The sequence below is a fragment of the Echeneis naucrates genome, chromosome 1 (assembly GCF_900963305.1).
Source record: "Echeneis naucrates chromosome 1, fEcheNa1.1, whole genome shotgun sequence".
Taxonomy (NCBI): domain Eukaryota; kingdom Metazoa; phylum Chordata; class Actinopteri; order Carangiformes; family Echeneidae; genus Echeneis; species Echeneis naucrates.
Genome location: NC_042511.1, coordinates 21,411,380 through 21,424,732, shown reverse-complemented (window position 1 = coordinate 21,424,732; position 13,353 = coordinate 21,411,380). Strand labels below are relative to the sequence as shown.

The window sequence follows — 13,353 nt, the reverse complement described above, 5'->3', positions numbered from 1 at the left end:
GGAAATAATGGGGATTTTGGAGGTCAAGATAAAACATTACCGATTGTGGACTAATTAATAGTGGGAATATAATACAAGCTGAACTTAAAGCAAATAACTAAACAAACAATTCTATGAAATCCTATTATCATTCTCATTTTCGACGGTTCCCAAACGTTTGTACAGTATAGCATGTTTTATAGGCAGCTAGGCAAGTCTCAGAAATTTACGAGGAGTACGGAAGGCGACATTGCAGACGTCACAGCCTTCCGCGGGAAAATTTTGTAATACCGATTTGCGGTTCATCTTGTTTGGATTACTGACAAGAAGAGGAGACGTTTGCATCTCGAAATCAATATCTGTGGCTGCTGTTCGTTCAACCAGCAGAACAGAATGGTTGGTGAATGTCCACCTTTCTCTGTGGTTTGTGTGATGCCGCGAAGCGACCGTTGACCGAAAGTTACTGACAGGCTAGTCAAGTTAGCTCGTAGCTAATATAAATGTAAATACCGAGCTAAAACACGTGATGTGTTTAGACACGCACAGTTTCGAATCTGGTTTAGTCTTATCGGCGTAAGTGTCACGGCAACAGTAATGTTACTGACCATATTTGAGAACAGTCGTGTTAAAGGCAGCATCAGACCTGACTCGTCTATTTATAGCTTAAAGTATTATCTGGGGGCGATGCAGGTGTAAAACGCTGCAGAGACGTAAAGAGTTTGGTTGGTTTATATAAAGGAAAGAAAACACTTTGTTCCGATAAATGTGAGTGCTTTATTTCCACTAACACGCTTGTTAACCGTTTTACTTCACTGGTTGTTTTTTTGCGCTCAGTGCTGCTCCCCGGTGGCTGGAGGTGATACTGTAGCAACACTCACAGGCACTGATTACCGAGCTGTACCATTCATATGCCCAAGAGCTGTAAATTTAGAATACATATCATCAAGCCACGTCTTTGTTGCTTGCTAGCTAGTCAGTGTCCGTCATTTGGAAAGCTGATTTTTATCATTTGACTGTCCTTTAAATCTGTTTGACTTACTTACTTACTGCATTAAATGTTTTGTTACAGTCGAAGAAGAAAGGCCTCAGTTTGGAGGAGAAGAGAACTCGCATGATGGAGATTTTCTTTGAATCTGTGAGTTTTCCTGGTTCCACACTGTGAAACACACAACAGCCTTAATTACGAGGAATATCAGTGTAGTACAACTGTATGGATTGAGAAGCTGATCACTGCCTAAGTTAAGACACAATCATCCTCGTACACACTTAGGTAGTTGGTAAACAGTTTCTTTTTCAATGACACTATAATATATAATTATTTCCCCTTAAACTCATTTTGACATTCTCTTTCTAGAAAGATGTATTCCAACTAAAAGACATTGAGAAAATTGCCCCCAAGACAAAAGGCATTGGTGAGTAATGATAAAGTGTTTAGTGAGAGCAACAATCATAACTGTGGATTTTGAAATTGTGTGTCTGTAGCCTAACAATAAAGAAACCATGTACAGACTTTTCTGCATATTTTTTCTGAGGTTCAGAAGTTTTTTTTGTTTTGTTTTGTTGTTTTTTTTTTTTAGAGAGGGAAACATTAATGTGAAATTGGGAAAAGCATAATGGTAGAGCACTGGGAACCATTCTCATGTCTTTTTGTAGACTATGATGAGTTTGCATTTTTCATATATGCCATATTTCATACTTTTGCTTTTTTAAACCCAAGTGTTTTTGCATATGATTTTTTTGCAATTTGCAGATATTTCATAGATTATCAACAATGAACACTCCCATATTCTTTTCAGAGCTATTTATCTCTGCATAGTTAATGACAGTTAACAGAGTAACAGGCGCTTATGGTAAAGCTCGCTTGACAAGAAATGATGTGTATACATACCTTTGTGCACAATTACTAGACTTGAAATGGCTCCTGTAAATAATAACAAGTGTAGGATAAAGGCAGTTTTTTAATGCCACTTGTAAAACATAAATTATCCTCTTTCATTTTTGTTGGAGGCACAGATTTGGCCCAGGATTCATGATTGTCTTACCACCGCCTGTCATATGATCATTATCATCAGCCATATCACCCTCGTGCATCTTAAAAACATTATAGTAACATCCTTGCAGAGTTACTATGGCAACAAGGATTAGCTGTTTCCGTCTTAGCTATAGTCAGTCTATATAAGCAAAACCAAACCTATCAATAGCAGTAATCTGACAATGCACAGTACTGCCAAAAATTTTACATTTTTGAATAAAACCTGTTCCCTCAATGTCAACATGGAGTCTTAACTTATGAACATCAAGGGAAAATGTATTGAAGATATTACAAGTATTTAAAGTGCTCTGTTCTGCACAAGGGCAGACACGTTGCATTGTTTCTGAAAGAGCTGAGGAAGGATTTGGTTTTAAACTGGACAAAGCATTAGTCTTGTGAAACTAGATTTTGTTGTTGTGATTAAAAGCACATGTTTCTGACCCCCCAATTTGGGCATAATATAGTATTGGGGGAAGGGGGCAACTAGAGATTTGCCTTGTGGGCACCTTTTCCTGCAGAGGGGAATAAAATGTGACAAAAAAAGGTCAAAGGAATTATCTCAGCTAGATTGAAAGGAGGAGTCTGGATAAGTAAAAAGCAGCATGGTTTTAGAAAGGGGCAACAAGTTATTTGAATTACATGAGTAAAACAGTCAGGGACATGGACTTGAGAGACAGTTTTAGTCAAGTGCATATAGTTTGGTCAGTCCACCCAGTTTATTTTACCTCTTTGTTTCGTTGTTTTTATTTTTGCTGCTGTTTAACATAGTCTTGTGGCTCAGTACAGCTCTTTGGGTTACACAGTGGACCGGCTGAGCAAACGTGTGGGAGTATCAAATTTCACCACCGACACTGTTCAAGATGTAACTCAGCTCTATTACATCCTCTCGTGCAGTTTTTTGTCAGATAAGGGTAAAACAGCCGGATAGACCACAGTTCAGTTTTCTGATCATTTGTGTGATAATTTTTGCAGATAGTACACAGAGATCTGAACACAAGATCTAAATCTGATTCATATATATTTTTATAAATACTTAGATACAACATAGTGTCTTGGTAACACCAGGTACTGTTTGTATTACCCATTCGATCTTGTATTGGCTGTACCTTTTATCATAAATTGGGTGTGCACAAATAAAATGAGTAATCCACAAATAAGGCATCAACCCTGCTAGGAATGCAATGTAATAATAGAAAATAAAGGATAGTGGAGCTTAATGTGATTTTTTTTTTTTTTTTTTTTTTTCTCCTCTCCTCTCTCTGCTGCTTTAAGCTCCCATGACTGTGAAAGAAGTGCTGCAGAGCCTGGTGGATGACAACATGGTGGACTGTGAACGAGTGGGTACATCCAACTACTACTGGGCCTTCCCTAGCAAGGCCTTAAACGCCCGCAAGAACAAACTGGAGGAGCTGCAGAAACAGGTCTTGCCCTTTAGTGTTCGTCTGACCATCATTAACTCAGAGATTAAATCAGGCCATGCAAATATTTGTTTGCAAAGATTTGTTGCATCTGCTGATGTTCACGCTAAAATTTCCAGTCTGCTCACTTTTTTTTTTTTTTATACAGTAAATGAGTTTGTACTTTCTTGAGCACAACTGAGAATACACTTCTGGTAATTTAAGCCAAGGAGAAAATAGGAAGAAGAAAATGTAAATGACCTGATAATTACAGGCATTATAGAGGGATTTTTTTTTTCTTAATAGTCAGAGTTTCCCATTTTTTACAATGAAATCCATGTTACATCTGCTGGCATTTTTTAAAAGCTTGGTCATTAGAGAAAGTTAAACCGCTTGTCTCTGAACTTCTCGTCATCAGTGATGATCCACTTCCTGCCCCTGCTGCCTGGCAGACAGATGGTGTGAAGGTGGTGACACCGCACAAGACATTGGGCACAGATATGTAGGACAGACATCTGTCTCTCTGTCAATCATGACACATACTTGTGCCACAAGAATAATAATACACTTTAGATGTTCGTGAGATACATTTGATCTTTATGATAATTATTGGCTGTTGAAGTTGAGTGTCCCTTTTTAAAATGCCACCAATTATCTAAGACGATCATGTAAGTTACAATATAACTCTACATTTCTTCCAGATTTAACCAAACTATATTTAAACAGTTTAAACAGCTTTGTAATTATCTAGTAATGCTGATGCCATCAGTCTCTATTGCTCTGGTCAGCAGCCATGTTTCCATTAGTGTTTTTAGAGCATATTCATTGCAGGGAATGCTTAAAAGAAGTGAAACTATTACTGAAACTGCTCACTACTTTACTGTAACGCCATGACATGAACATTGGAATTAGATTTAGTCTTTTATATAAAATTCTAAGAAATCCATAGCTAAATATTAAGAAACAATTTAAGGATCATATTTTAAGGAATATAAAATTACACACACAAAATAGGATTTTATTATTTTTTTTAAACAGCTACAATGTGTATTTTGATCTGGTGTGTTTTCAGCAAATGAATATGTAGTTGTCCATTTATGCATTTATGTGTAACTGATAACTATAAAATGTGCCACAGAAATATCACATTCATAAATCAAAAAACACCAAAATTGCTTTAACCCTGAAAACATCACAAATCACATTTGATTTGCCAAATGTAACATAATTTGAATGTTTTATTTATTGGTGCTTTTAGTTCTTATCTACCTTGTTGCATTGTCTCACCATAGGATTGACCACAGAATGACTGTGTATGTATATGAACTTGTGTAACCTCCTCCTAAAGCTGTTTAAAACTGTTAAAAACATTTTTCTTTGAAAGCATTTTGATCTTACATTGTTACCTAACATGATGATGTTTTACTTTTAAGATTTCTGAAGCAAATCAGCGGAAAATGTCTCTGCAGACACTTGTTGAAAAGGCAAAAGTAGGACGTCACAATACAGTAAGATTTTCACTTGCCTTTCCCACCTTATATGGAACTAGCTAACTTGACAAAACACGATCATTAAATAAATCACATAACAGTGTGTATCTGTATGTGCAGGATGAGAGAAGCTCCCTGCTGAAGGAACTGCAGGCTCTGAGAGAGGAGCAAACTCAGCTGCAGGCTGAGTTAGAGAAGTACAGGGAATGTGACCCAGAGGTCATTGAGGAGATGAGTGAGTACAGGCACAACTTCACAGATTTTTTTTTTTTTTTTTATGTAATTTTAAATATTTAGCATCAATCAAATCACCTGCATTATGTCACATAGGCCAGTACAGTAATGTTTAAATAAACTCTCTATGAATTGTAAAATGGATAAATGTTTGAGATCATGTAATGGATGTGTTGGTTTAAATCTCTTGTCATTTTTGAGGTTGTGTTGTTTTTATGAGCGTGTATTATTTATTTTTATTATAGGTTTTTTAGAAGAAGTAATTTTAAAAGGGCGACCGAGCTCATGATGTAATATCATGAATAGGTTAACATTTTCCTACTTACTGTGTGAATACAGTGTGTCACATCACACACATACCTATTTACAGTTGTGTTCATAGGTTTACATACCATGGCAGACTTTGTGATTTATTTATTTTTTTGGCCATTTTTCAGAGAATATGAACAATAAGGTTAGTGGTTGGGTGAAACCATTAATTGTCAAACAACTGTGTTTACTCTTTTTAAGTGTAAACAAAAGTTTACACCCAAAAGTTTACAGTTAAAGGAATTGAGAATGCCAATCAACAGTGTTCAAACTCTAATTAAGAAGTGGAAATTGAGGGGTTCTGCTCAACCAACCCATGGTCAGGTACACAAACAAAAAGGTCAGCCCCAACTGCCGGGAAAATAGTTTAGGATGCAAAGAAAAACCCACAAATAAAACAAATGTGACTGTTTCAAGATGCACAATAAGGAGGCCCTTGAGAAAAAATGGGCTGCATGGTCAAGTCGCCAGAAGAAAGCCATTACTACACAAATGCCACAAAGCATCCCACTCAAAATACACCAAGTAGCATGCAGACAAGCCTGAAAACCTCTGGAACAAAGTCATTTGGAGTGATGAGACCAAAATTTTACTTTTTGGCCACAGCCACGTTACATTTGGAGAGGAGTCAATAAGGTCTAATGATGAAAGGTACACCATTCGTACTGTGAAACACGTGGATTGCTGATGTTTTCGAGAACATAAAGAGTCTTATCAACAACTACAACAAAAGACTTCAAGCTGTCATTGATATTAAAGGCGGTAATACACTGTATTAAGAACTGGGGTATGTAAACTTTTGATCAGGGTCATTTGGGTAGTTTCTATTGTCATTATGATTTAAAAATAGTGAACACAGTTGTTTGATAATAAGTGGCTTCACCCAACCACGAACCATGAGTGAAAGAAAAAGTTTTTGTATTGTCATTTATACTCTGAAAAATGGCCAAGAAATCATAAATTCTGCCAGGGTATGTAAACTTATCGCAACTGTATGCAGCAGGTTGAAGAGAAGTGTTGCATAAGCACTTATTTGGTGATTTGCTGGTTGGTGTGTGGCTGATCTAATGTGGTTTAGTAGGATGATGTTTGTCAAGAGACTTAAAATGTAACTACAAAAATGACCTCACCGCATGTAGTGCAAGAGCAAAATTTTTGACAAGAAGCGTTTAGTCACTGCAGCCAAAAGCTTGAAATAGCTTTTGTTCTAAAAGGAAATTGAACTCTTTTGGTTTTGCATTGGCCTCTAACTTCAGGTGACCTGTGGGAGCAGGTGGTGCTGTTTTGCAAGCTTGTCAAAATGAGGGACTGAGTTGGGCAAAATCCAAAAATAAAAGCATTTCAGGAGCTTCTGTACTAAAAGTACCAAGATGTGCTTTCACACAAGTAATCGACACAAAGCTTTGCATTATATATTGGGTCATTTCAATGTAGCCCACCACAATCTGGCAGCTACTGCTGCAATAAATTAAAACCTCTGCACTCTTTGCAGATGTTTTCACCTTTTTGTTTAAGCTGTTCGTTGCTTTGATCACTCAACAGAGGTGGTTCCATTAATGCAAACAGTACTTTCAAAAACCACCCAAAAGCAATGCTGCCACCTAATCATAACTGTAAACAATCATGAGCAGGACAGGGCTAAATATAATTTACACACCACAATTCCCTTCTCACATATTTCACTTAAAACTATCTTGGATGTTCAGGCGTCACTTCACAAAGAGGTGAATGCATCTGAAAGCGCCACAAACATACCTGGTTTCGGCTCCTTTCATTTATCGCTTTTCAGTTCTGTTCCACTCTTCGCATCCCACACATACTTCTTTATCATGCCTGTCTCTACCAAAGCACTTTCCAGCAGCTTAGATTAGCTTGAAGCCTTGATGCAAGATGAGTTTTGAACCAGAAGTGTGTCTGTATATAGACTAACAGACTTGACCTCTCACCTCTGACTTTGTCCTTGTCTGAAGGGGTCAAGCTCATACAGTTGAGATGGGAATGTGTCTGCTCTGCTGCCAGACTGGCTGGTGGAAGATGTGGAGAAGTCGCATATAATAGCTTGAAAACAAGTCCAGCAGTGACCACTATGACCACACACAGTGGTATAATGAATAAAAATGCTTGTCTTACTGCCTGGCTAATAACATGTATAATAAACTGCTTCAAAGACAGTTGCATAGACAATCTTTGACTTGGAGCTATGTGCTTCTGCAGACATCAAGGATGCATTATATCTATTTTGTAACAGATTATAACCTTAATCCTCACAACCAAAATCAAACTTGAGTACAAAAGTGAGAACCTACCACAAGTGGTCACTCAACAGAGATGCATCTTTATGCAAGTGCTACACTATCAAGTCAAAACCACAAACTTGCTTGTTGACAGGTGGGAAGAGTGCAAGCTTTGCAGCTGAATCTGACTCTGTTTTGGGCTCAATACTCACATGACATTTTTAATTGCATTCTAAAATGGAGCTTGTGACCTCATACCTCTCACCTCAGATCACTTTAAAAGCTTTTATAGCAAAGAAAAACCCAAGAGGCATGACTCATTTAGAGGCTGTTGCACATGTCTTTTATGGTATTGTCACACAATGTACACAACTAACAGTGGTATTACAAAAATGTTACACTGCTTTGTGTTCACGTTACAGTTGACTTGTGGTAAAAGAGGGTGTGTCACACTCATGTGACATATGAGGTGTCATAAAGGTATCTGTTTACTTGTAAGTCCCAATATTACACCAGGTATGGATTTAGTCTGCACACAGTTGTTGCAGTTTTTTCCACTTGGCTGCAATTATATCATCCCTTCTGCTATAATAATTTTAATAATTCATTCACCATTTCTGGTGGTTATAAAGCAATAATAATAGTTTTCACAGAATGACAGAAAAAATCTTGACATATTTAACCATTTTCTGACAAAAGAAACAGTGAATTAAAAAAATAATGGACAAATGAACTGATTGAAAAATGCATGTGTATTGATTTTATAATTCTGCTTGTCACAAGCGAAAATATACAATAAAAGGATTTATGTTGCTCAACACTGTTGGGATTTAGTACAGCTAATGTTACATATTGTCCAGGTTAGATGGTTGATGAGAAGTTTGCATTAGTGGTTTAGACCAACATAATTTAAAATTCCAATGTATCTTTAAAATATTTACTTTGCGTACCAGAGAAATACCTTCATGATCACATTGTCCCACTTTCCCACTGTTGCCTCTAACCCTAACCCTAACCCTAACCCTTTTTTTTTGGTTTGTTTTATTATTAGTATTTTAGAAGAGTAAAATAAGTTTTAAATGTCAAACACAGAAGTAGCCATTATGGTCTTTAGATCTGATCTCTCTTGAGGCTATGATAAAATGTCTCCCTTAACCCTAACCCTAACCCTAACCTTGTATATGTCTCAGCTTGTACTTGTATTGTGAACATTAAATGTTTATATAATGTAATACAAATAAATGCGTATCATCTACCTAAGCTAAACACACAAAGCCAGACGTTAATAAGATAGAGGAAGGAGAAGCTGTTTCTTACTTTCACTCTCTTGTGATTTGTTTTAATGTTTGTCACCATTTCCAATTTCCTGCAGGTCTCACTCTCTGTCTTTGAACCACACCCCCCCATACACAGGCACAAACAGAGCTGTGCTACAGATAACCATCTCCCTCCAGTGAAACTAGAATTGTATCTTGGAGCTTTGTAACACTATGGAGGGAGTGTATGATGCTATGTTATGTCTACTACTGAAGGGGCTGTGACTGAACTTGCAGAATGGGCTCAAATGTGACCCTGCTGACGTTCATGTAGATGTGATCTTTAAAGTAGAGACACTGCTGTGGCAGCATTACTATATGTTTTAACAATTTTTGCTTTTATTTCGGCAATTTCCAGCTAATGGACCTTGAAAAAATAATGAAAGTCACTATATCAATCTCAATAAATTTAAATATTTGTAAAGCTGTTTCAATAAGTACTAAAGAATTAAAAACAGGCAAGCGTGGCATGACTGATTCAGCAACTGACTTTTAAAATGTAATCAGTTGCTGACATTAGTTACCACGTCCATACAAACCAATATGTCATAGTGGCAGGTGGTATTTAGAAACCACCATAAAATTTCCATATGATTGTTCCATATACTCATTGGTTAGGAAATTTGAAAATACTGTTAAAAGGTAAAGAGGTTATTCCTAGTGCATTGCAGCCTAATGATGTTACCTGCTGTTGTTTAGGATTTAGTTTTATAGGTCACCAAATATATCAGTCAGACAGTTAGTCTCAGTTGGAGCACGTAGCTCAGCTCTAGGTTTCTTTTTTCAGCCCCAGCTGCAGCAGAAGCAAAGGTTAAACTGTCCGCTTTATGTTAAGGTTAAAGTGTTTGTTTGTGTTGTCATTCTGTTGTTACAAAAATGGTTGACCAAAAAAACAAAACTTTCCTGGTCAATGGATCGCACTGTAATCATGTTCTCTTACTTTGAGTTTTAGCATTGAAATTAAGTTTATCTCGTCATTTTAGCCACAGTCACTTCAAAATTCAGTTTCTGTAATATAAACATTTTCAGCAGAGATACCATACTTTGCAAACAAGCAAAAGGGAATTAAGTTAGATTTGAGTTAAAATGATAAAAATGTACGCTGCAGGCTTAATGTGAAATACATATTAATTATAGTAAATTATGTTTTGCAGGAAAGTCAAATGTTGTAGCTAAAGAAGCGGTTTCTAGATGGACAGGTAAGTTATTTTTTTTAACACCTACATATAAATCACAAACTGAGCCACACCAAATTGATGATTCAGTTGATTCAAGTTATTTTTCCATGTGATTGTTCCAATTTCTGAAATGTGAAAATTTGCTAATTGTCCTTGACAAATCATTTCCTATTCTCTTATTGTCTGTTAATCACAAATATTCAGGCAGATAATTGGTGTTCAAAATGATCATTAGTGGGACTGTAACTTTTTGTGAACAATGAATTTTCATTATCAATTCATCTGAAATTCATCACCAGTTAATCTTATTTTTTGGAATAAGAAATTTGATGCCAACTGAAAAGTGACATCTGCCAATAAAGATCTACAGCCCTTTAGTTTTTAAAAATGTACAGCTTGAACATTTATTATTTATATATTTTCTAAAGAAATCATGCTTTTATTCATTCTAATTCGAATGTCCCATTTTGAAGGCTTTTTTAAATGGCAATATTTCTGGCTAATGACTCCACTTATTGTTGAATCCTTTGTGATCCAGCGGATCCCACAGATTATTCCGCTGCTCTCAAACACTCAAATTCAGAATACGGCAGCTGTTAAGACACTTCCTGTCGAACATGTCACCTCCTGGTAGTGAGTACTCAGGCTCTCTGTTTACATTACTTGACTTGGGTGGTAACCATGGAGACCACTGACCTTTGGTGATCAAGGTAACCATTCAGGCCTCTGGTGTTTTGACACTGTAGGTAACGTTCTGTAGCTGCTCAGCACAGACATATTGTTGTTAGGTTGCATATTTTTGCTTTATTTCCTCAGAGTTAGACTGCTTTGAAGAAACTAAGAGTCATGTGCACCTCTTCCATGATTCATTCTTCGTTATGTTACGTTTATGGTGGACAATACGAAAAAGACCCACTAGGCAGCATTGAGCTATTTTTTCTGTTGCATTGTGATGATTATTGTTGCTCACCAATTGCATAAATGCTCAAAATCAACAAACTAAACACTTATATTTTCCATGAAAACATTGAAAGTTAATTCCATTTTAGATTGGTGGAAGAGATGGCTCCATGTTTTTGCATTTAGTTTTTTCTTTTAAACGCATACACCTCTTTTGTTACTGTGTAGTTGCTGTTATTTCACTGCACCAGTCTGCACAGTAGTCTTGTCTAGCAGGTCAGGACGGATGCCTGCAGGCAAGTAGCAATCCTGCTTAATGTGTTGAAATGCCTGCGTCTGCAAGTTTTTTTTTTTGTTTTTTTTTTTCCCCCCCAGCTCAAGACTCGCTGTGTAGCTTTAAAGCTGCAGCCTCGCTGTATCCAGCCACACCCATACTGACACACACTTACATACAAACCAGGACACAGCTGATCGCTTGCACATTAACCACAGATTATTCTATCAACGTTGGAGCTAGTCATCCTGTCAGACTTGGGAGAAAGTCATTCATGATTGCACAATTAAGTTTATGGGCTTTAGCTGTTGATAAGAGAGGTGTTGGGTATAGAAAGCGATCAGATTTACTCTTTAGACATGTCCTACAGCTTTCCTTCATTTCAAAGAAACCCAAAAAGTAACCTACATTAGATCGATTACTGTCATGTCAAAGTTATTTAGGCTTCTTGGGCTCCTAGAACCATGCTCTCCTTTCCAGATGCATTCACCTCCCAAAATCATCAAGTTGAAGAATAATTTTATTGTTTACCATTTTATTCTAAAGTCAATAGATATTCAGTCAAATCAAAACAGACTGCTGTGATTATATGTAATGACCATTATAGGTATAATAATTAAAAATTAATGAATTGCCTTGCACCACAAAGGCAGTAAGACAGGGTTCCATCTTTCTTGAGTCAAACAATATTAACATACACCCAGACTGACTCTGCTTTAATACATTTTATACCTGGAATGTCAAATGCATGATTTTGATTTCTGTTTTCAGATAACATTTTTGCAATCAAGTCATGGACAAAAAAGAAGTTTGCCTTCGATGACTGCCGCATTAACAAAGCCTTTGGGATCCCAGAGGATTTTGACTACATGGACTGATTGACAGTTTTTCTGCAGTAGCTCATAGACACAATAAAGGAAAAGAGTAGAAGCTTTAGTATTAAGCCTTCATACCTGGTCTGTGCATGTCTACTTGTTTTTGGGGGATTCAGGTGTAAAGATGTGCACTGGGACTTATCAATGACTGCAAGTGAGCTTTGCATGAGGACAGATATTAAGGAGGAGAAAAGATGGATTCAATGAGCAGATATGGTGCTTTGGTGCAACCAAAGAAGAAACTGAAGCAGCCGTCGCAGGGTGAGAGGGTTGAGGGGGATTCTGCCATGAACACAATGTAGCAGCCAGACTTTTGGGACACCTGTTTGGATGAAAACTGAGCGCTCCAACTTGATGATAGAAAGGAATCAACACTGAACACATCTCTGTCACCAGTGATCTAATTTATATCGTTTAAACAGATGGCTTGGAATCAAATGCCTGTGCATTTTTTTTCCTCTATGTTGCCCCCCTTTTTTATATTTTCTTTTGGGGGTGGAACGAGGCTCAGTTTTGCAATGGTTCTGTTCATTAATTAAAAACTGCACTTGGACTAAAAGGAGCATTAAATTACAGATGACATGTTTAAGGAACATTTGCCTGGAAATGTAAATATTTTAAGTACATTTGCTTTTGTGCATACCCTTGTTTCTTTTCGTTGCAAATAAAATGTTCCTGCAAGTTAAACAAGACATGCTGCAGTTGTAGTCATTCTACAACTTAATTGGCTGTGTGATATGCCTTAACTCTCCCACTTCCTGTCTTTTGTAATTTCGGGTCTTAAGAAATGACCACATTGCAGAATGTGTCGCATAAGAATTTATTTCAGAGTGGTAAGCTCAATGTCTGACCTGCTCTATGACCAGGAAAGGAACGTTGTTTGTGTGACACATCGAGAATGACTAAACCAGATGGAAAACAGGTAGTTGTGTGTCCTGTGCTTACTCAATGGCCTACTTGTAATAAATGTTGTCTGATTTAAATTAGAAATGTGATGCACATCTTGTCTTATCAGTTTAGTTTTCATTCCTATAGATGCATTATATCTAATATTCTTAATTTCTCCACAACAGAGTTAAAGGTTTTATTTATATGTATTGTCCTTAAAGTCCTACAATTTATCAAGAGCAAAATA

The 13,353-nt window shown here is 36.9% G+C and overlaps 1 protein-coding gene across 2 annotated transcripts; it reads left to right on the top strand.

Annotated features, from left to right (window-relative positions):
- The first annotated feature begins 251 nt into the window (after positions 1-251).
- On the top strand, positions 252-13,123 carry mnd1 (meiotic nuclear divisions 1 homolog (S. cerevisiae)). Of its 2 annotated transcripts, XM_029504975.1 has the most exons (8): positions 252-375; positions 1,049-1,114; positions 1,334-1,391; positions 3,284-3,432; positions 4,842-4,916; positions 5,019-5,133; positions 10,146-10,190; positions 12,115-13,123. In XM_029504975.1, the coding sequence occupies exons 1-8, from the start codon at positions 373-375 to the stop codon at positions 12,219-12,221; spliced, it is 618 nt and encodes a 205-aa protein (XP_029360835.1). In that variant the 5' UTR covers positions 252-372; the 3' UTR covers positions 12,222-13,123. The 2 variants fall into 2 exon arrangements, with proteins under 2 accessions (XP_029360835.1, XP_029360828.1); XM_029504968.1 differs by lacking the exons at positions 10,146-10,190; positions 12,115-13,123 and adding an exon at positions 7,412-7,644.
- Positions 13,124-13,353: the final 230 nt, after the last annotated feature.